The sequence below is a fragment of the Coturnix japonica genome, chromosome 20, assembly GCF_054131305.1.
Source record: "Coturnix japonica strain WE chromosome 20, WE-NBRP24, whole genome shotgun sequence".
NCBI classification, from domain to species: Eukaryota; Metazoa; Chordata; class Aves; order Galliformes; family Phasianidae; genus Coturnix; species Coturnix japonica.
The window spans coordinates 9491305-9512320 of record NC_140682.1 but is presented as its reverse complement, the minus strand read 5'-3'; the positions used below and the strand labels follow the sequence as shown (position 1 = coordinate 9512320).

Genomic DNA, 21016 nt, shown 5'->3' with positions numbered 1-21016 from the left:
TCATCATTGTGTCACTGCTGAGCAATTCAAGATATTTCATTTGGTCTTCTTGCCGGATTTACTAAGAAAAAATCAACCAAACATCTCCTTCTACTGATTAAGAATGCTCTAAACATGCTTCTGCAGAGGTTTCCACCCAATGACAAACAGCTCCTCCCATCATGAATGTTTATTTGTTCTACTTTGTCATGCAAAGCTGATTGATACAGATATTATTGGAATGATTGCTCCCCTACTTCTAAACTATTCCAGTGCAATCAGAAAGGCTGTCTGAACCTGGAGCTGAAAGTACTGCTCTATGGTGATGCAGTGGTAAGCCTGCTGACTGAATGCACTGGCCAATAGCTGTGAACTGCAGACATTCATCAGCTGGCATGAAGCAATCTGGTTCAGATACCAAGCAGCTGGGTAGATTGGCTTACCCTACACTCAGTGCTATCATGTTTAGGTCATTACCAGGACTCACGTCAGTCCATGGGATGCAATTTCAGGTATTTGGTACAGGCAGTGAATGCCTGCAGCCCCAGTTCTAATCAACAGATCACAGCAACTATGCCTTGACTGTAAGATGAAAGGAGAAGGATCAAAGCAAATACCTCTCACTCTCATCTTGCTGCTGACATCAACATTTTCGGCAACAAATTTCACTTCTGCTCCATCATCGTTCTTGGTGACGTTCTTTATCATTAGGCTGTGAGTAGTTTGGGTTCTCTTGATGATGCAGGTCTCACTTTCTTGTAAGACTTTACCATTGAGGTACCAAGTGCCGCAACACGTTGTTGTAAGGTCAATAGTAAACATGGCATCCCCTCCAGGTACAGCTTCACCAGTTGTTAGGGGGGATTTCACAGCCAGGACTGGTTCTGAGGAAGAACAACATGTATGTCTTAATGCTCTTTAGATGCAAGTCTGGTATCTCATTTAGAGATGGAAGTTTAAATCATAGGGACATTTCTTCTGCTCCCTTTGCTGGGGAGAAGAACTGGAAGTGCTGGAAGAAGAACTTCTATGCTTCAAATCTGTTACAGAAAGTTCTGCCTCTTGCACATGTGAGATATCAAAAGATAAGGATATTCATGTCTCTGTCACAGAAATAGAACTTGTATCACTTTAGTGGTAGCTGGAGGTTGATAGGAGATAGGAGAACTAAGAAGAAGGGAAAGGCTTTGGTGTGTTAATGCACTACTATCCTTAAAGTCAAAGGAAACATCTTTAGGGAACCAACACAGCTGCTCAGCACACACTGACCCATTTCCATTGGGGTTTTTGTGCTTACCAAGGTGCACGCTCCCTGGGAATTCCAGAGACGGGCTCTGTCCATGTGCATTGACTGCAGACACTCGGAACTGATCATCAGCCTCTTCAGACAGATTGCTCACCGTGAACTCTGGGACGGGGACATGAGACTCGTGGCGCCTCACCCACGTGAAGCCAGTTAGTTTATTGCCTTCCACAATGTAGCCATCGATTGGAATGGGGCGTTGCATCTTCGGAGGGGACCATGCCAGCGTCACTGACGTTTCTGTTTTATTTTTCACCACGGGGTCAGCTGGGGGCTGGGTGGGAGGTTTTCTGGGAGCTGAACAGAAATAAATACAGAAATATTAGCATAAGGTCATTTAGGCTGGAAAAGGCCTTCAAGATCAGCAGACTCAACTTTCAGCATGACCTACTGAGTCCCACCATTAACTACTGTGGTACTTGAGGACATACATGACAAGCTTATTCCTGCAGGTATTTGCATAGTGAATATATTCACCCTCTGGCTGATTCTGAACATTTTAGAGGTTAAAATCCTATCAGACTTTTTCACCGTGTGCAGCCACTGATACAGGCAGGAGGCTGGGAATTACCTGATGGGCTCTAGTTACAGACTACTGACACAGTAAAGGATTGAGTTCATTTCATTTTGGCCATCAGAAAGTTTGGTGTCTGGTTTAAGTCATCCATCTAGACTCCAATTATCATCATATGGAGAACAGCGCATTTAGGAGAACTCATCTCATCTTAATAAACCTGAATGAAATCACAGAATCATAGGATCACGGGAGGGCTTGGGTTGGAAGAAACCTTCAAGATCATCCAGTTCTAAACACCCTGCCATGGGCTGGCTGCCCACTAACCAGCTCAGGCTGCCCATCACCCATCCAACCTCGCCTTCAACACCAAGGACAGGCACCCACAGCTTCTCTGGGCAGCCTGAAATGGAAGCAATGAGCCACATGTTGAAGATACTCAAACATTCATGACTGTAGAGAGAGCCAAATACTCCATACATATTGCCTGCCTGGTCAATGGTATTAAAATGCCAACAACAGACTCATCCAGCTCATAGAAAATGGTGTGAACATGGCGTACAGGATTCTTCCAGCAGCTAGTTAGATCTGCAAAGAGTAAAAACTGGAAATCTCAATGCGATACAATTTTCCCTCATAACATAAATAGAAACGTAACTGTTTTGGGGTGCACTGTTACCAGCCTGTCAGTTGCTGTTGGTCAGTGCTAGATGCCAAAGGTCCCACTAACATAGCATGAAGCCGAAAGCTAGACGCTGGAATCAGATCTCCTGACCTTACCATCAGAAACTGAGATGTCATATTTTGCTCAGAGGTGCCTGCTTGTAGGAGGGACAGCTTCCGAGCTTTTTCTGCTCCGGGAACCAGCTCGAGCTTCAGAATTTAAACAGCAGTCAGAAATTAAACTGAGCTTTGTCACCTCCATCAAATAGAAGGAGTGGTTGGGTGGTACAGCTTTCCAAATAACTTAGAAACTGTCACAACAATCAGATGCCTACCTTTTCTTTTTGAACTTGTTAATACATAGAGCTTAATAGCATCAGAATGCCCCAAGCACTTCAGATAACACGACAGCTGTAAACCCTTCTTTAAGGATTCCTTTGTTTAACCACTGAGTAACTGTAATTCAGTGGTGCTGGTGGGAGAAGGGAAGTCCTAATCTTCCCAGATGGTGAATAGAGTTGATGTTCACATGCAGACTGGTGCTGCAGCACAGCCAGAAACCACTCATTTGGGAAACACAGCACCAAGAAAATAATGGGAATAGCTTCATAAAATCAGGCAGCTTCACCCAAATTTCATGTCAGGTCCATTATTCTTCCTATTTTCAGGAAGAAAGGTTTTCCCTTATTCTTGTAGTTTTATTTTCTTTTCCTTTCATGCAAGCAGCTTTGTAGCTTACAAATTGTTTTCTAATCACCTCCTGGTGTGGACAAATCACACAGGTTTGACTCCATGTTTTACATAGTTACCATTTTATCTTTGTTCCAGTATGGAACTGTACAGTCATAGAATGGCCTGGGTTGAAAAGCATCTCAAAGATCATCCAGTTCCAACCCCCTGCTATGTGCAGGGTCGCCAACCACCAGACCAGGCTGCCCAGAGCCACATCCAGCCTGCCTTTGAATGCCTGCAGGGATGGAGCACTGCAGGGCTGGGCTGAGGGCACAGCCCTTCCACTGCAGGGTCACTGGGGAGCCCTGAACGAGGGCCAGGACTGGGGGCCTGGATGGGGTGCTTGGGCTCTGCACACCAAGGAGGGCACACTGCACCATCCCATCCCATCCCATCCCATCCCATCCCATCCCATCCCATCCCATCCCATCCCATCCCATCCCATCCCATCCCATCGCATCCCATCCCATCCCATCCCATCCCATCCCATCCCATCCCATCTAGCTCAGCAACAGCTAGAAACACTGCTGCGTTACCAACACTGTTTTTCTCCTAAAGCCGAAACAGAGCACCAGATGCCAAGAAGGGAAAATCAACTCTGTCCCAATGGAGACCAGAACATGGTTTAATTTGACAGGGGGGGATGCGGGGATGGACTGAAGAAGGACTCCCGGATCCCAACACTGCAGCTGTGGCAAACACACACAGTGAATACAAGGGCTCCTTCCAGACCGAACCTGCCCAAGGACAGGGACGGCTGTGGGGCTCTGGGGTGAGCCCAGGGCAAGAGGAGGGGTTCTATGTGGAGGCGGATGGAACGGGGTGAGATCACAGCCCTGTTACAATGGGCTTTGACCACCAGGAGGCAGAGCTGGAACACGAGGCTCATTCGCCGCTGTTCCTCGCTGCGAGATGGAGCAGAGACCCCCACTCCGTGTTCGAGAGGCTTGGCCAGAGAGGCGCGGAGCATCCCGCACCCCCACGGCCCCGCAGGGGCCCGGCGAGGTGCATGGGGTGCAGCCCCAGCAGGGGCCCGTGGGCTCAGCTGAGGATCCTTTTGCCTCCGTCGTGTCACCTCAGGACGAGGATCCCCTGAGCTACATCGACGCCTGCTGTGCATGCAGACCGCAGGTAGTGTGCACTCTGTGCTTCCATGGCTGCCCCTGCCCGGCTGTGCCCAGAGGGTGCCGGGGTCCCCCGATGCCAACCCCTGTAACTCCCCTCCTGTCTCAGACACAGGAACAGAAGCTGCGCTTTCTGGCCTGCGTCCGCACTGCCTGCACAGCTGCCATCACGGACAGCGTGGTCCACAGCCAGCTGTGTGACTACGTGCTGAAGGTGGTGCTGTGCATTGAGGTAATGGAGCACTGCAGGGCTGGGCTGAGGGCACAGCCCTTCCACTGCAAGGTCACTGGGGAGCCCTGAACGAGGGCCAGGACTGGGGGCCTGGATGGGGTGCTTGGGCTCTGCACACAAAGCAGGGCACACTGCACCATCCCATCCCATCCCATCCCATCCCATCCCATCCCATCCCATCCCATCCCATCCCATCCCATCCCGCTGTGCCCACAGGCGCTGCTGCAGGAGGAGCCCGCCGAGCACCTGGACACGGAGCTCCGGCAGCAGGCCATGAGCACCATCGCCGCCATGAGGTACTGCCCCAGCACGGCTTTGCCAGCGTGGAGGCATCGGTCCCAGCCGGGGCCCTGAGCGGGACAGGCTGCAGGGCACAGGGTGCTGAGCGGAGCATCACACCTCTGCCCTCTCTCCCCTCGCAGTAGAGCATGGCTGCTTCCAGAGGAGAAGAACGGTCTCCTGCGTGCCTGCCTCGGCAGCGTCCTCCACCTCCCTTGCTACGAGGACGACGCAGACCTGGATGCGGCACTCTACGTGGAGGTGCGCATCAGCTGAGCCCTGGGGACGCTTCCTGGGCACCAGCACCCGGGATGCCCCTCTGCTGCCAGCAGGACGCAGCAGGGCAGGCCGCCCTGACCCCTGTCCTCCTTTGCAGACCATGGAAGCCCTGCACCACCTGCTGCAGGTGCTGGTGAGCAGCGCTGGCCGCTTTGTCCTCGTGGAGCTGCAGAACATCATGGAGGTTTGGATGTGGCAACGCTGGGGTTTGTGGGGATGGTTCAAGGCCACAAAGGAGGGATCCACACGAGGTCCCCCCAGGGCCTGCTGCGGGCAGGGGGTGCTGGCCCAAAACTAGCCCGTGTGGTGTTAGAGGGATGGGTGGGGAGCAGCGGGAAGATGGCAGGGCTGCAGCAGGACAGGGACGCAACCACCCACCCCGCTGCAGCTGGGGAGCAAGGGGAAGTACGAGTGCCCCGTGCTGTGGGCACAACAGCAACTTTTCTCTCCACAGCTCCTGCTGCCCTTCACCACGTGCCAGCTGGCGGCCGTGGAGGAGAGGGCTGTGGTGTGCATTGCCAGGCTGCTCGCCTTCAGCAACACCTGCGTCTTGCCTGAGGTAGGGAGTCCCGGCGCGCTCAGCTCTGGGACCACATCCTGGCTCCCCAGCCAGAGCCCACCTGTGTCCAGGCTTGCACAGAGCCTGGGCTGGGCCCTGCTGCCCACTCAGCCGTGCTGCCTCTCTCCCCAGCTGTGCACCTGCTTCGTTGGAACCGCGGTGTTCCAGCACAAGTGCCAGGAGAACCAACGCTTCCCCGTGCTGGGAAAGCTGGTCGGACACCTCATCCTGTCCTGCACTTCCACGGATGACAGGACCAGAGATGAGGCGATTAATGCTGTTCATCAGCTTTTCATCTTCATCGCTGCCCCAAGTGAGAGGAGTTGTGTTGGGCTAGGTCCCTCCAGATGCCCAGACCCCTCACTGACACCGTGTGTGCTCCTGTCCAGGACTGCCATGGCAACCGGAGGAGCGCACAGTACCACAGCTCTGGGACAGCCAAACTTCGCTCCACCAGGAGGTTTCCCGTGAGGACAGAGCCAGAAATATCTTCGAGGTACAAAGAGCAAACCCTGAGCCCACAGGAGAACCCAGGCCTGCAGTGTCAGGAAGAGTGCACGCACTGTCCCCGAGCAGCCCTGGTGCCTTTGGGGCCCTCACGCTTCATATCCCTGGCATCACCCAGCACAGCCTCTGCTCCCAGTTCTCCTGGGACACCTGCACAGCTGAGCAGCCAAGCAGAGGATAAGTCATCCCTCCTCTCCTCCCTCCCACAGGTCCTTCTGAAATACCTCCTGTACCCTGAAAAGGTCAACATTTTACTCACAGCCATTGAGAGCATGAAAGCACCGAGCCTCCACAGCACCCAGCTGGCTGCCCACATGGTGGATGTGCTCGCAGGAGAGGCTCGCTTCCCTCCACAGCAGGTGGGAACCTGCTGCTGCCTCCGCTCCAGCCCTGGGGGCTCTGCTCCATCCCTGGCACTGCGCTTGGCCGGCAGGCAGCAGTGGGGATGGCAGCAGGGCCCTGCTCTGGTGCCATCCCATTCTCACCCATGCTCCCCCCCTCCAGGTGCAAAAGATTGTGAAGGCGATCCACAGCAGCCTGCCTTCCATCAAAGCCAAGCCAGCTCTTGAAAGCCTGAGCAGGGCCTTGCTTGTGCTGGCCAGCAAATTCCCAAAGGAGATGGTCAGCAGCCTGCTGGTCTGCTCTCTCACCTGCTCCAGGTATGGGGCCACAGCCCTCAGGGCTCCTCTCCCCCCCCCTCCCCACCCCACGGCCGTCAGCCAGGCAGGAGCAGCCACGCTGACAGCCCTGGGGACCTGCAGAGTTGCTGTCACCATGTGGAGGGAAATGCTCTCGGAGTCTTCAACCGTGAAGACGGTGCTGCAGGAGGTGTTCCAAGTGCTCATAAACCACACTCTGCAGCACACCTCCCCATTCATCAAGGAGAGGCCACGTGTCCTTGCCCTGGCCGTGAGTTCCTCATTCACCCAGCTGAACCCCAGCTGAGTCCCCACTCCCCTTCCCTGTCCACCCCCGAGCCTTCTTCCTGCCCTGGGATGCATCCATAGACCTGCCTGGGGCTCTGGGTGTCTCCCTCCCCCCCCCTCCCTTTCTCCATCCCTACACTTCTAAAGACGGGATGGAAACCCAGGGGACAGGGCAAGAATCATATCCGGGTGCTTTCTGCAGGCAGCAAGGATCCTACCAGAGATACTCCAGCTGCCTCTGGTCCTCAAGGAGGCTGAAGCCATCTTCCCCCAGCTCTTCCCAGCCCTTCTCCTGCAAGTGTCCTTCACCACGGAGCTGACGCTGCAGGAGGTGGAAATCTTCTGGGAGGGGCAACAGCAGCACCAGCTCACTCCCATCAGGTGCCACATCCCCGTCCCCCTGCTGCACCCAGGGACCCGGTGCTGGGGCTCCTGATGTGACTCGCACCCTTCTCCACCTGCAGGTCCACGGTGCAGTCCTTGAAGGTGCTGCTCTGCAGCGTGGGCCTCCAGAAGCAGATGGAGGCCATCCAGGAGCAGGGGGGCTGGGACGCGCTTCTCAGCACTGTGACCCACCTCCAGGGTGTGCAGGTGGTGGCCAGGTGGGAGCCCTTCCTTGTGGTGTCACGGGGGTCCCCAGTTCTCAGCCAAACTGCAGCCACAGCACCAGAGCCTGTGGCCCCTGCAGCAGTGGCAAGAGGGCTGCACAGCCAGAGCTGCGTCTACCTGGTTCAGGGCTCACGGTGCCTTCTTATCCCTGCAGGGTGATGAGGGAACTGCCTGCTGCTCTGCGTGACCCCATCTTCCAGCAGCTGGTTGAGCTGCTCAGCACCAACTTCTACTCCTGGGATATGGTGGCCATGGTCTTCCTCGTTGAGGTGAGCAACAGCTGCAGAAGCAGAGAACACTGGAGGCTGCAAGGCCACTGGCAGCACGAGCCCTGCTGCCTCCCTCGGGGCCTGCTGTCTTTCCCCAAGCTGACTGTTAGATCCAGCACTAAGAGCCACGTGTGTTGTTGCAGATGCTGGAATGCATGGACCTCAGCAAAGAGCTGCACCGCATCATAGGAATCTTTGCCCACTATCTGCAGAGCAAGAGGGTGGGCATGCAGCAGCTGGTGCTCAGGGGCATCCTGCAGCTCAGCAAGAGGCAGGACACGGTGAGCAGGGGTGGCCAGGAATGCCACAGGTTGGGCTGGGCCTGCCATGGGGCTGTAGCGGGGCCATGTACAACTCGGCAACTCTTCAGGCAGTGAGGAGCTGGTGCGCTCTGCCCACCCCATCACTGCCTGCTATTCAGGGCTGGTACTGGAGTAGCCTTGCCCTCATTACGCTTGCTGCCATACCTAAAGGATGGGGTGTTTTTCCCCACAGGCAAGGACAATGATCATCTTCCTGCCGTGCATCATGGAGCAGCTGCAGGATGCAGATAGTGACATCCGTGCCATGGCCCTACCAATATTCAGCAACCTGCTGCACCTCCTGAAGGAGGTTAAGCTCAGCGTCATGGCTCTGGAGCTGGCCGGCAAGCTCCCAGCTCTGCTTAACGATGTAAGGATGATAGGGAGTCCAGCACACGAGGGATGTGGCTGCCAGCCCAGCGTGCCCATGCCTGCTGCCTTGTGACAGCGCACCAGGGGACTTTCCTGGCCGCTCACCAGGTTCAGGCACTGCGTGGTCCTGGGCAGACTTTCCGCTGGGCAGAGCTTGCACACTTTGGAGCAGTTCTGAGGGCATCCTCAAGATCTGCATCCTCTCAGCTCGGAGATTTTGCCCCCACTTCACTGGTGGTGCTGTCCCTGCTTGCCATGGACTTGGAGCTGCTGACACAGATGTCCTTCCTTCCTCCTCCACAGGAGTCCGGCACGGTGCGTCAGCTCTCCATCGACTTCTTCCTCAAAACGCTGAGCTTTGTGGAGGGCCAAGAAAAGAGGAAGATGCAGAAGACGGTGTGCAGGAACCTGGTCCTGCTGTATCTACACCTGCACGATGAGGAAGAGAACGTGTCCAAGGTGGGAATCAGGTTCATCTGGGGGAGGGTGATGCTGCTCCCGTGGTGCCCCCCATACATCAAGAGTACTGCAGCCCACAGCAGCATCAGCCCCTGCTGCTGCATCCTCCCTGCAGAGGGGCTCTGGGGACACGGGCTCTGCGGCTGCTCGGGCTGCGGTGCTATCTCAGCTCTTTGGCAGGCCTCCCAGAAAGCCCTCCTTGGTGCTGCACGGTTCCTGCGCTGGAGGAAGCTGGAGCACCTGGTGCAGACAGAGCAGTTCTGGCAGATCAGCGACTGCATGGTGTGTATGCGCAACAGTATGCCCATTCCCACACCCCAGGAAAGGGTCGGGACCAGCCTGCACTGACCTCACATTCTTCCCTCTTCAGCTGACCAAGAGGAGGAGACAGAGTGCAGCGCAGGACTACCTGGGCGACTGCCTGCTCTACCTGCAGAGCCTGCAGGAAACCCTGCGACTGGAGGCCGTGAGGTTCATCGGTGAGCCACGAGGCTGAGCTTCCCCCATCCCTGGCCCTCCATGCTGCACCCACGGAACAGCGGGGGTCGCTGACGGGGCTTTGTGTTCGCAGGGCTCTTAGGGCGGCACATGAGGGATGAGCAGCGGGCTGACAGAGAGCACATCTACCAAAGTAAGCCAGGGAGTGGGATGTTGGGGCAGCCAGCAGGTGACATGCCTGTCCCTCGCTCCCTCCTGCCAGAGGGGAGAGCTGGGTCATCATGCCTCTCTGTTCCTCTTATCGCAGGCCTTCAGGGAATGAAGCATGACCCCAGTCCAGCTGTCGCTTCCTTGGCCCTTCAGACGCTGAAGATCCTGAAGGAAACGAGGCCACATCCACAAGGAGCCATTGGGCAGCTCTCCACCAGGCTCCGTGGCACATGGAGGAGGTGGCGCTCCTCCCGGGCAGACAGCTGAGCGCCCTGCAAAGCTCCCAGCACCTCCTGCCTGCTGCTCAGCCCCACTCCTCGGGCACATCACTTCCCTTTGCCCCATCGCCCGCACAAATTGTGCTTTTGGAAAGTAAATGGGAGTCGTTAGGACTGGCCCTAGTATCCAGTTTTCATAGTGACTGGGCCCGTGTGCTGCTTTGTAACCTGTTATACTGCAGATAACAGCGGAGCGACATAATGGGAGAATTTCTAGCATTTCCAATGCAGTCTCAGGAACTGCAATTATTAGGCATTATCCAGGTTATTATCCAGTGTGCTTCTATTTTATTAATAAATTGGATGTGAATCAAATAGGATCTAATGTTACCAATGCTGGAATCTATGGGAATAGGCATTTGATGTGTTAGTAATGCTGGTTACAATGCTGTTAGCCTACCAATGAGCCTTTTCTAAATTGGAGAAGACAAAACCTGGACAGAAATCTCGGGTGAAGGTGATGTTCCTGTATCATAGTGTGATCACTTCCTTTCAGCCCGCTCATCAGGATTTGTAAACTATGACCGTGCATCACTTGAGACAAAGCTGTTGGGTGCACCTGGGCTGGAGTCAGGGAGGTCACAAGTACCTGATGGGGGCGGTCACATGTACCGGTATATACTATTTGTTGCAAGGCATAAAATTGTTCTTTTGGCATTACGCACTGTGTGTGAGTCTCATCTGTTCCCCATGTGCGGAGGCACGGTACTTTCACACGCAGCCTTGACTTGTCGCCGGATTTGGAGGCGACAGTTAAGAAAACATTTCTAACAGAACCAAACATTTCTAACGGTACCACAGTGATACCAGAAAGCATTTCACCCCGTCAGCTCTGTCCATTGGTACCAACTCCTCACTGCTCTTGGAAGTGAAGATGCTTCTAGAGCTGTCTCAGGACCTGTGGAGTTTGCTATGTGATGACAGTGAAGTCTTCATGCTGTACGTCTCAGCACACTCGGCATTTCCTGCTCCACTCAAACCATGTGAAGGGAATGCTGGTTGTTACAACGTGCTGCTCGTATGCTCTGAAGTCACATCTTAGACCAGCAATACGACATGGCGCCCTTAGGAAACAAAATTCAATGCTTTATTGCTTCTGAGCATTGACATTTTCAATAAATTACATCAACACAAAGGTTTATAACAAACACAAAAAGGAGCAACCAGATGAAAAACCTCGTTGTAAGAAAAAGCAGCATTTTTTTAATCCAAAAGCAAGAGATCCAACACGCACAAACCCAGAAGGAAATCTCATTCAACATACACAACGTTCCACTTTGCAGAAAGGCGAGACAAATCTGCTCATAACTGCACTGATCACCTCAGGTAGGAACAGAACAGCAGTGAAGTCAATGATATTTAACTCTACCTTCTGGAACTTGGACGTGACTGTAATTCACAGCTGTTGAATTGTTCGGCACTGCTCAAAAACCCACCACACTTCTGTCTAGAGAAAAGCTTCAGAGCATTTCTGACAAGCTAATCGATTCTCTCCTTACATGAATGATGCTGACAGAAGTAAACTCACACAGCCAGCTTGGACTTGGACACGCTGCATATTCCAGTAGCTTCCCTGCAAGTACCAGAACTGTCTGTTTAATGCTTCTCACTTCAGGGCACCGATAACTCAGGTTTTTCTGCGCTGCATTACGTTCCACTTTGGTACTGGTTTCGTGCTTGGTCCTCGCTCCAGTGTTTGCTTCAGGTTTTGGTTCTGGTTTTTGTTTTTCAACATCAAACCATTTCTTTGCTAACTTTTTCAACAGCCCACCATCCTCAATAAGGGTATTCTTAATTACATGTTAATTAAGACGTAAGCCATACAATGCCTTCATATATGTCTCCCTACCAGTAAGAATGGGAGCTCCCCACATTAATTCTGGCCATCAGTTCATGTCAGGCAGGTGCACTACAGACCTTCATCACCAACGAGGCTGTTGGAAGAAAAGCTAAGAACGAATGATGCATGAAGAGAAAATTACTCGGCTCTCTTTCACTGTACAGAGTAGTTTAGTCAGCAACCACTTATACTGTCACTATCAATACTTCCAACAAACTCATGTGGAAACCTTTATCCAGGCAGACCCGTGCAAAGAATACAACCCTCCATAATTGCAGCCACGAACAAGAATTATTCTGCCCACGAGCATTTCATGTTCCTTTCTTCATATACTGGGAGAGGAACTGGCTTCTGACAAAGTGGACCAGCTTGGTCTCTGTGCAGAACATGGTAATGGTGGTAGCTGCAAAGCACAGCGCCCCAATGCTGATGTGAATCAGCCTTGACATCCAACCCTTATTGCAGCAGAAGAATGCCTAAAACAAAGGAAACCAGCAACTGAAGGAAAACCAGTTGGCACAAGGTAGGCCAGCTACATACATGATAGATGTTGTTGTTTTATTCCCCCTGCACTGCTTTTTTATTTTTTTAACCGAATCTTTAGTGACCATTTCTTTGCACTATCACCATCAATTACCAAGAACTAAGAATGTGGATATACAGATGGCCAGCAGAACTGTCTGACTCATTAGGTACACAGTTCTCTGCCACCTGGAGAAGGCAAGCAGGCACACATCTGAAGATCAATATAATTGCATGTCTTTGTTTCATTTTTAATAGATCTATACGCAGCCTTGCAAGATGTAATGGAAATCTCCAAGGCTATGGTTGTAAGCCTTTCCTGTTGATAATATTTCTTTCCTTCTGGTAATGAAGCCATCTGACAAACCTCCGCAGTGAAAGGAACATCCCGAGGCAGATACTTACCTCTGAATAAACAGTAATTCCTCCACTTATGACATAAGCGAGTATTAAAAACGGTGAGGGAAGCAAGCCTGTCAAAGGTCTGTAGGAGCTTTCCTTGAAGTACTCATAGATGTACTGGATGCTGTGAGCAATGCGAATACCCATATTAAAGCAGTTGGCAAGGATGAAGCCAACACTTCCGTGCCAGCGGGTCAAGAAATAAGAGATGCACAGGAACACGAAGGACAAGGCCAGCATAACAAAATTGTACCTAGGAAGAAGAAACAATATAAACAACATATGCAGTTGCACTATTTAATTACTAAACTCATTTTCAGAAGATAAAAATCCATTCGCTTTCTAAAACATGGGAGCAACAACTCCTGTCATCTGCTAACAGCCGGCAAGGCTGAGAAAAGAAATGCAGCACAAGAATGAAAAATACGTTGAGTAAACTAAACCAACAACTACTTTAAGTGAAGGAAATTCTATCCTTCTATTCACCTGTGCATTCACTTCAGAAAACCTACTAACAATAATTAGCAGTATCAAACACTGAGGACTTTTTCCTTCTCTATTCGGTACTGAAGAACAATAACGCTCAATAGGGTGACACTTAGTCCTGCTCCAAACAGTGGCTTTAAAGAGAAGATCACACTTGGAAAGGGGGACAAAAGCAGTCCTTGCACATCTAAAAAGAATTGCTCAATTGCTAAACTGCTAAAAGAGGATCTCTTTTAATTAATGACCTAAAAAAAGTAAAGGCCTAATTAATTTGGAACAGAGCTGTAATAGACAACAGCCACAGAAGTGAAACAAGTCCGATGGCAGCCATCAGGTTGCAGTGCCAACACACCACAACAGAGAACCAAGAAAACATCCAGGCTGCAAAACATCACAGGAAGTCATCTTGTCCAGAGCTCTCCTCAAGGCCGATAAACCACTGAACTCATGTCATCCCAAATGTGATCTATAGAAACTGTGACTGAGAAGTTTTAACAGCTGCAAGACTTTAAGGAGTTTAACATAACAGTCCACCTTAAAAACTGAAGCTTCTATTCACGTACATGTACAGAAAATAAGACTTCACATTAAATTACTTTCCCAGTTTGCTGTGTATTAAAAGCTAATAACCTTGTCAGTTCGGATCCTTTTTACCCAAAGGTTTAAACTAAAGCTTTTACATCGAGGTCTGCACACAGTCCTTAAAACGACTGCAAAAAGAAACTGCCTTCTCAGTAACAGAAAAGCATTTCCAAGCGAATATCCAAGCAGAACAATTGTTCCCCATTTGCATGCTTAACTCCATGCAAATCACACACAGATGCACTGGGGGTACTCCTCACCTGTCCACTTCTTCTTTGCACATCGAAGCAAACGTGAAACATTCTGTTACTCCATTGACAGCAAGAAATAGGACATACAACGAGTAGCACCGGAGAAGATCGGGACCTACAACAAAATAAAGACAGCAGCATTACAAGGATAAAGAGATCATTATTTCTTTTATAAAGCCACAGTTTCATACTCCACAACAGAAGCTGTAACATTATCACCGATGATAACAGCAACTTCTGTGTCCCTTTGAGAAGCTTCTGGTCTGGACATCTTGACAAGATGACAAACAGAATAAACAAAGCAAGGGGAACCCAAACACAAAGTACAAGGCGGCAGCAGCTATTAATGTAACAGACAAGATCTCCTCCACAAAAGTGGTGGTTGTATTTATTGGGCCATAAGCTGGTACACGTGACACAAGTCAGGAAAAGCCAATGCTTTATCCTTCCTTCCTTGTAAACCTCCTAATATTGTTAAAAAAACTGCTGGGCTACATTCCAGCCTCTGCAAGCATCCCTGCAGGTAACTTTGGGAGCTGTGGTGCTACAGTTGGAATATTCTAAATGCATGCATCTACAGGAGGGCAAAGCAATCAAATAATTCTACCAGAATGAGGCTACTTGAAGCTCCTTTTAACCTGAGCTGATTTTTTTCAGACAGAAAGCTGACTGAGCCAAGAGCTCAGAACAGAGCTGAGAAACAAAAAACACAGCTAAAGCTTTTTACCTGTTCCAGAACTGAGCATTGAACCTCCATAAATATCCAGAGCCAGCTGAGAAAAGGCACATCCAAAAACAGCAATGGTAAGGCCAATCAGAAGCACCAGCTTCAACAGCAGTTCTAACACATTCGAAGCCATAGCAACATCATCCTGGAGAAAAAAACAGAAACAAAACAACAAAACCCAGCAGTCAATTACACGAACTAGAACCAGCACAACTGCTGCTGTCACCAAGAGAAACTGTTCCAGGGGGAAAAAGTCCACTGGCACAATGCAAGGCACAGCCAAGACTATTTTTTGGTATTGACACACCTACACACTTGGTCCTGGCTTCCAGCTGTGCTCAGGTATTCTTATTCTCTTCCGTATTATATGCAGAACTCTCAACAAAGATTAGCCATTGACAGCTCTGTTTCAGGGCTTAAGGAAAGGGGCAAACAGCAGCCAGTAAATAGCAAAGAAAAGCACAGCATTTGCCCAGGGCCACAGCCTGAATCACCAAAAGGGCCACGTCTTCATTGTTACACTGGACTACAAGTTTCGCCACAGCATAAGGAGCCACTTGTGAGTTCTGTACATGGTAAGATGCAGCTGCCCACACCCCTCATGAGGAGTCAAACCTCCTGCCAGGTGCACGGGATAAGCCCACACACAAACACACCATGAACACTCCACGTCAAACACACACACAGGTACACCTCTGTCAGCCTACCATTAACGTGAGACACGACACTTGGCTGACTGGGACCTTCCTATCTGACCAAGAATTTCTTCTAGAGCATACAGAAACCTCTCCTTCATGTAACCATCGTTACTGCGCAAACAATCCCAAAGCTCAGCCAAAACACAGCTGTCTTCCTCTGGAAAGGGCACCCTCTGAAGCGCTCAATGCTTACCAGCCTGTTGTATTTTCAAGTCAGTCAAATATTGTCAAGTGCCACTTATTTGCTGGAAAGAGATTGAACCTACAGTAATTGCCTCAGCACAGCTGCACAGACATGGTGCACAAGCACCATGCTGTTGGAGTAGAGGATTTTAACTTCAATTACCAGACAATGCAGCATTATGTCATTGCACCTCGTAACTCCTACTTCGCTACCTTTTTATCCATTTGCTTTTTGTCCAGACTCCTTCGGCATGGTCTCCACTTCAAGTTTCTTTCCAAATATCTTTACACTCAGTAATTTAAACACACGTCAGTCACACTCCTGATACAATTGATCTCCAACAGAAGGTAAGCATTTCATGTGGAACCAATACTAACAAACGTACCTGCTTCTGATCCTTTACATTCTTCCCTCTTTCCAATACTTGAGCGAAAAAGACATAAAAACTCTCTTCAATAGGCAAAAAGATGAACCTGGCCACCAGCGACCCGAGATTATTCACGATATCATACACACCTTCACAAACAAAACACACCAACAAGCTGTCACTTTTTTTCTGGCACAAATTCCTATTCCACATTTCTGATAAACAAAGAGAGAACCAGTGGAACTTAATGCAGCATTAGAGCAAATCTAGCAATAGCCCCAGACACCCCCAGGCAGCCCCTTCAGTTCTTACTACAGAGGAAGATAAAAGATCCAGATGCAAGAGAATCAGCCTGTGGCGCAGCCAGTGCTGTCACCTGAACTGCTGCTGCCATTCATTACTCTGTAAGGACACTGCTTTTATGGAGCACATTCAGTTGGAGATGTGATGCTACAAACAACAGTGTTCCTGCTGTAACAGCTAACAGACTGCAAAGGAAGACAACAGGGCCAAGAAAATGAAGAGAAGGAACTGCAATGTATCAGATACTATGCTGCCTCCTTCCAAGTTTTTAAAACAGAAACAAGACGCACAGCAGAAGAGGCACAACTGCCAAGTTTTGATCCAAGGGAGAAGCATTCCTTAAATCCATGACCCTCAAACAAGTTGCTCTGGTTTTGTTTCTTGTTTTTTGGTGTGTGTTATATTTAATAACCATTTACCCATCATTCTCTGAAATGCACCTCAACGTCCCAGCGCCACTGAAATCCTCCAACATTTTCATGTTATTTTCAAATGGTTTCTAATATTTTCAGTATTTTCAGAAGCAGACAAAAAGGAGCAACTAGAAAATGATGTCATTGTTGCACAGCATCGCCACACTCACCCTGATCGCCAAAGTTTATCACATTCAGAAAAGTCATCACGTATCGCTCACCTGAAGTTGAAAACACAGAAGTAAGGACAAACCCCCACATCTCTCCCCGTGTGTGTCCAGGCCCTGCTAACAGGACGCATTCCAGAGACATGTCCAGCAGGACGGTACAGTTCTGATCCTCCACAAACCTTCCGTAACTGCACCTGGGTTGCCAACACCTGCTGGTGCCGCTCTGACCACCATCCCCTCCCAGCCTTCCCAGGCTCCTTGTCCATTTTGTGACCTGTATCCACTTTCCTTCCCCCAGCATTCCCACACATCGAGCCTCACCCTCTGTCAAAATCTGCTTCAGGAAGGACTGTTTGAAGAAGCTCCAAGTCAGCCATGCTTCCTTCCAGTTAAGGAAAGCCTGCAAAATCAAAGAAGCAGCGTCACCCTGGTCTGGCTGACTTTCTCCCTTGTGGAAAATCACCATCTTTGCAGATACACAAAGGAACTGCATAAGTTTTCTACAGAGTAAATCACTCAACAGTAACCAGAGAGGGGGAAAAGTTGTTTAGCAGACCAATATAACTCTGCCCCTCACAGTACTGTACATCTTTCAGTGCTCTTCAAAGCACTCCTGCAAGCCTCACAAGACAGAACTGCCTTCATGTCCTCAATCTCTCAGTCTCTTCCTCATCTTTGCCTTTTCATTTCTTTCTTTGCCCCATTTCCTTTTTGGAGGACATCAGAGATCTGAGTATCTGCAGGACGCTGTGCACCACCATGTTCTGTCTGAGGAGAAGTTGAAGTACCAGCTCTGTAAGACAACCCTGGATTCTCTTCTACCTGATACCAGCTCACTCCCTTTAACACTGTAAATGTTCCATCTCCAATCAACAGATGAGGCAGCCAACGAGGCCCAGAAACAAAGAGCTCCAGGTTCACTGTGGTTTTCTGACAAGGATTTGAATGCAACAACTGTGAATGGAATTTTATGCAACCATGCTTCCTAACCAGCCATGGTGTCCAGGAGCAGAAATAATCTCTCAGTCACTCCATCAACTCCAGTTTTCAAAGCGCTCTCGTCAAAGACTTAAGAATGAACTGTGTGACCCACCTTATCCGCCATCCAGTTAGGTAACAGGCCTTTCATTCTTGTAATCGGAAATGACTTCTTTGTTGCTTCAGGAGACCCCAAGAACTTTGCAAAACAAACCACATAGCACAGCACCAGAACACTGGTGTACAAAAGCTGGAAAGACAAGGAAGGAAAAAAACAAAGAATGAGTGAGAACTCAGTGAGAAGTGAAGGCAGTTCTTCCTCCTGTCAACTCTGAACCTAGCTGAAGGCGTTACTGTAACTCCCCTCCCCACACACAGAGTACTGTTGATTTAAATTCATTTTAATCAGCAGATCAGCATCACAGCCCTCTGCCCTCAAGAACAGCTAAAGCACACACAACGTAACAACCTTATTCACAAAATGTACCTTTAGGCACACAACAAAGGTGCCCATTAAACTGACTGGGCTCAACGCGCCAAGTAACGTCTATCACCAAAATCCTTCACATTTAAACCCTCACCTCGGAGGAACATTCTCTCACCTCCTCAGTGTTATCTAGCAGGTTAAATGTCACAGACAGCAGCAAAGAACATTTCAGAGCAAGAATTTATATACAGAATACAGGAAACTTACCTGAGCCAAGGAAAAAATGTGAAGGCCCCATTGCGGATAAAGGATGACTAAGATAACTGTCAAAGTGCATTTTGACACTATCGAAAGGCTTTCAGCAATTACCTTCAAGAAAGAGAAAATAGACAACGCTCATTTTTGCCAGCTTAACCACCTACAGGAAGGCAAAGCACTCCAGTTTCACACACACAACCCACAAAGGACCTGTAAGGCATTCACAGTCAGTGTGGCTACCACAGTTCTGCTGCTGCATTGACCACCTCACGCTGCAGCATCTCTGCACATTCTCAAGTCTTATAGGGCACTTTTCCCCCATCACACTGCCCCGCTCCCTTGTGTGGGACCCACATGGGAGTAAATCCTGCTTGGCACAATCGTGACCCCAGCTGCTGCATTTCACAGCCTCACACCGACAGTGAAAAGCAGAAGTGTGGAAGGCGTCTGTGCCTCCCTCTGAGCAACACTTGTGATTATACATTTAATGAGCATTAGGGAGGTAACTTCTAAACAAATTAACTTCCTTTTTTAAACAGGAGCAAATTAACGTTACAAATACATTATGACTACATCGTACAGCACGAAGCAACCCATAGCTTCATTTGTTTTTTAAGCACCCCTGAACATGCACAGATCCAGTTCAGGAATCTGGTCTTCATTTCCATTACGTCACTTTTTCAGCACGAAGTTTCTCCGTCCCACACAGCCCTATGCTCACAGCTTCCCTACTAACCTTAAGCCTTACAAACAGGTGAGCCTGGGCTAAAACCCAGAATGGCTCCCCTAGAAGCTCAACAACTGCAGAGAGGCCAAACGCCACCACGCCAGCCTGATAGTGAGGAACCACGGATGGATCCGGAACTTCAAGTACGTGCAGCCAGACGAAGCCCAGGAAAACAGACCAGAAGACACCAAGAGGGACTCTAAAAAGTTAATGTAAAAACAGTCAGGTTTCCTTCAGCAGAAAAAAGAACAAGAGAAAATCTGATTCAAATTTCCCACGCTGCTGTACTTTACGTATGTCGAAAGAGATCAGACAAACTCATTGCTATTGTAGCTACAAGTTTTGGTGTAAAACCTGTCAGTGCGAGCTACTACTTGCAGCTATGAGTCTGATAGCCCCAATGTAACTGTTACAGTGAGCCTTCCAGGCAACGGCAGTGGAGTCAGCAGAAGAAAACATGCACGGCATGCAGTGCAGACACGGGCTGCAGACACAGGCCGCCTCGTGCAGGTCCCGCTGCAGGACCCGCCGCCTCCTCCAGCCGGAACCAGGAGTGAGCTCTAAAGCAAAGCGGAGCCGCTCTCACGTCAGCCACAGCAGGTTGATGGTCGCGGCCCAGCTCCGCTCCGCGCCGCCGCTCAAGCAGGCCCTGCGGAACGCCTCCCTGGCCAGGAACACCGCGGTGGAATAGAGCAGCGTCAGCCTGCGGGAGACACGACGGGACACGGGGTCGGCCCCGCTCCGTGCCAAGGAAACCCGGCCACCAGAGGCGGTTCCCGGCGGCTCCCATTGCCGGGGCAGCGCGGCGTCACCTCACGCTGACGACGCCGAGGAGCTCCCTGGACAGGTAGCGCAGCGTCAGCGCGTTCAGCCCGAAGGTGACCGCCCGGAACAGCACCTGCGGGGGAACGGGGGAGGAAAGCGCTGCCGGGGGGCCGGGCCGGCTCCCGCGGGCGCCGCCCAGGAGGGCGAGGAGCGGGAGGAGGCGGGGCCGGGGGACCCGGGTCGGCCCGCACCTGCAGCAGGGCGCTGGACGAGGCCAGGCGGGCGGTCTGACGGAGAGCACCGACGGCCGCCATGACACCGAGCGACCGGCCGGAAGGACGGCGTCGCGCCGCGATGACGTCACGAGGGGGCGGACGGCAGCAGAGCTGAACCCGACCCGTGTGGTGCCTGTCAGCAGGTGGCGGCGGGGTGACACAGCGGGGTGTGCAGCGATACAATGTACGGCCTCAGTGTGCGGGGAAATGGCAGCCAGAGGCGTCCAGCTCCACTTGTGAATGTGGATGGAGCACAAGCAGGGCGTGTGAGCGCAGTGATGTGGTGCATTGCAGCACTGGGGGCACGGACAGGAAAGAAAAGCCCCAGATCTGGCCATGCAGCTTTTAGCAGCGCCGCATTCGGCTCTTGTTCTTTGCTGGCCAAAACACGGAGCTGCTGGTAGTGACAGTGCTGAGACACGGCGCTTTGTAGCTGACACTGCTCCACACAACTGTGCTGTTGTGCTCTTTGCACCCGGTGCAGTTCCCATGGAAATAAACGGCAGGCATTACTTTTGGAGCAGCCCGTACAATACAACTTCACCACCTCATTTTATCTGTGCCTTATCATCCTACCTAAAATGTACGACTCTTTTCTGAGAATCCA

At 50.7% G+C, this 21016-nt stretch overlaps 3 protein-coding genes across 8 annotated transcripts; 1 reads left to right on the top strand and 2 right to left on the bottom strand.

Annotated features, from left to right (window-relative positions):
- Window positions 1-462: 462 nt before the first annotated feature.
- On the bottom strand, window positions 463-1655 carry LOC146757644 (obscurin-like). The gene is made up of 2 exons (XM_085520707.1): window positions 1277-1655; window positions 463-863 (listed from the first exon to the last, which is right to left on the bottom strand). The coding sequence occupies exons 1-2, from the start codon at window positions 1485-1487 to the stop codon at window positions 463-465; spliced, it is 612 nt and encodes a 203-aa protein (XP_085376833.1). The 5' UTR covers window positions 1488-1655.
- A 2448-nt stretch (window positions 1656-4103) lies between these two features.
- Window positions 4104-10354, top strand: LOC146757643 (maestro heat-like repeat-containing protein family member 7). Its single transcript, XM_085520634.1, has 21 exons — window positions 4104-4322; window positions 4425-4547; window positions 4764-4843; window positions 4970-5087; window positions 5203-5289; window positions 5560-5664; window positions 5797-5977; window positions 6054-6160; window positions 6381-6530; window positions 6676-6830; window positions 6933-7080; window positions 7300-7478; window positions 7562-7699; window positions 7861-7975; window positions 8119-8256; window positions 8471-8647; window positions 8953-9108; window positions 9289-9390; window positions 9479-9587; window positions 9680-9739; window positions 9854-10354. The coding sequence occupies exons 1-21, from the start codon at window positions 4104-4106 to the stop codon at window positions 10021-10023; spliced, it is 2817 nt and encodes a 938-aa protein (XP_085376760.1). The 3' UTR covers window positions 10024-10354.
- A 541-nt stretch (window positions 10355-10895) lies between these two features.
- Window positions 10896-20504, bottom strand: LOC146757642 (man(5)GlcNAc(2)-PP-dolichol translocation protein RFT1-like). Of its 6 annotated transcripts, none has more exons than XM_085520631.1 (13): window positions 20386-20503; window positions 20182-20267; window positions 19956-20072; window positions 19379-19568; window positions 18652-18753; window positions 18073-18207; window positions 17301-17379; window positions 16980-17030; window positions 16112-16242; window positions 14845-14989; window positions 14127-14232; window positions 12802-13051; window positions 10896-11098 (listed from the first exon to the last, which is right to left on the bottom strand). In XM_085520631.1, the coding sequence occupies exons 1-13, from the start codon at window positions 20446-20448 to the stop codon at window positions 11066-11068; spliced, it is 1488 nt and encodes a 495-aa protein (XP_085376757.1). In that variant the 5' UTR covers window positions 20449-20503; the 3' UTR covers window positions 10896-11065. The 6 variants fall into 6 exon arrangements, with proteins under 6 accessions (XP_085376757.1, XP_085376756.1, XP_085376754.1 ...); XM_085520630.1 differs by lacking the exon at window positions 10896-11098 and adding an exon at window positions 11212-12350 and having other exon boundaries at window positions 12802-12922; window positions 20386-20504; XM_085520628.1 differs by lacking the exon at window positions 10896-11098 and adding an exon at window positions 11212-12350 and having other exon boundaries at window positions 20386-20502.
- Window positions 20505-21016: the final 512 nt, after the last annotated feature.

What these genes read in the sequence shown, in the direction of transcription:
- LOC146757644 (XM_085520707.1), bottom strand. Translation starts at nt 1,487, where the DNA reads ATGCAACGCCCCATTCCAATCGATGGCTACATTGTGGAAGGCAATAAA. An exon ending in CCCAGGGAGCGTGCACCTTG is followed by an intron (nt 864 to 1,276) that starts GTAAGCACAAAA and finishes GTTCTTCCTCAG; the next exon opens with AACCAGTCCTGGCTGTGAAA.
- LOC146757643 (XM_085520634.1), top strand. Translation starts at nt 4,104, where the DNA reads ATGGAGCAGAGACCCCCACTCCGTGTTCGAGAGGCTTGGCCAGAGAGG. An exon ending in ACACCTGCGTCTTGCCTGAG is followed by an intron (nt 5,665 to 5,796) that starts GTAGGGAGTCCC and finishes CTCTCTCCCCAG; the next exon opens with CTGTGCACCTGCTTCGTTGG. An exon ending in CAGAGAGCACATCTACCAAA is followed by an intron (nt 9,740 to 9,853) that starts GTAAGCCAGGGA and finishes CTCTTATCGCAG; the next exon opens with GCCTTCAGGGAATGAAGCAT.
- LOC146757642 (XM_085520628.1), bottom strand. Translation starts at nt 20,448, where the DNA reads ATGGCGGCCGTCGGTGCTCTCCGTCAGACCGCCCGCCTGGCCTCGTCC. An exon ending in CGTCCAGCGCCCTGCTGCAG is followed by an intron (nt 20,268 to 20,385) that starts GTGCGGGCCGAC and finishes GTTCCCCCGCAG; the next exon opens with GTGCTGTTCCGGGCGGTCAC. An exon ending in ATCAACCTGCTGTGGCTGAC is followed by an intron (nt 19,569 to 19,955) that starts GTGAGAGCGGCT and finishes TTAACTTTTTAG; the next exon opens with AGTCCCTCTTGGTGTCTTCT.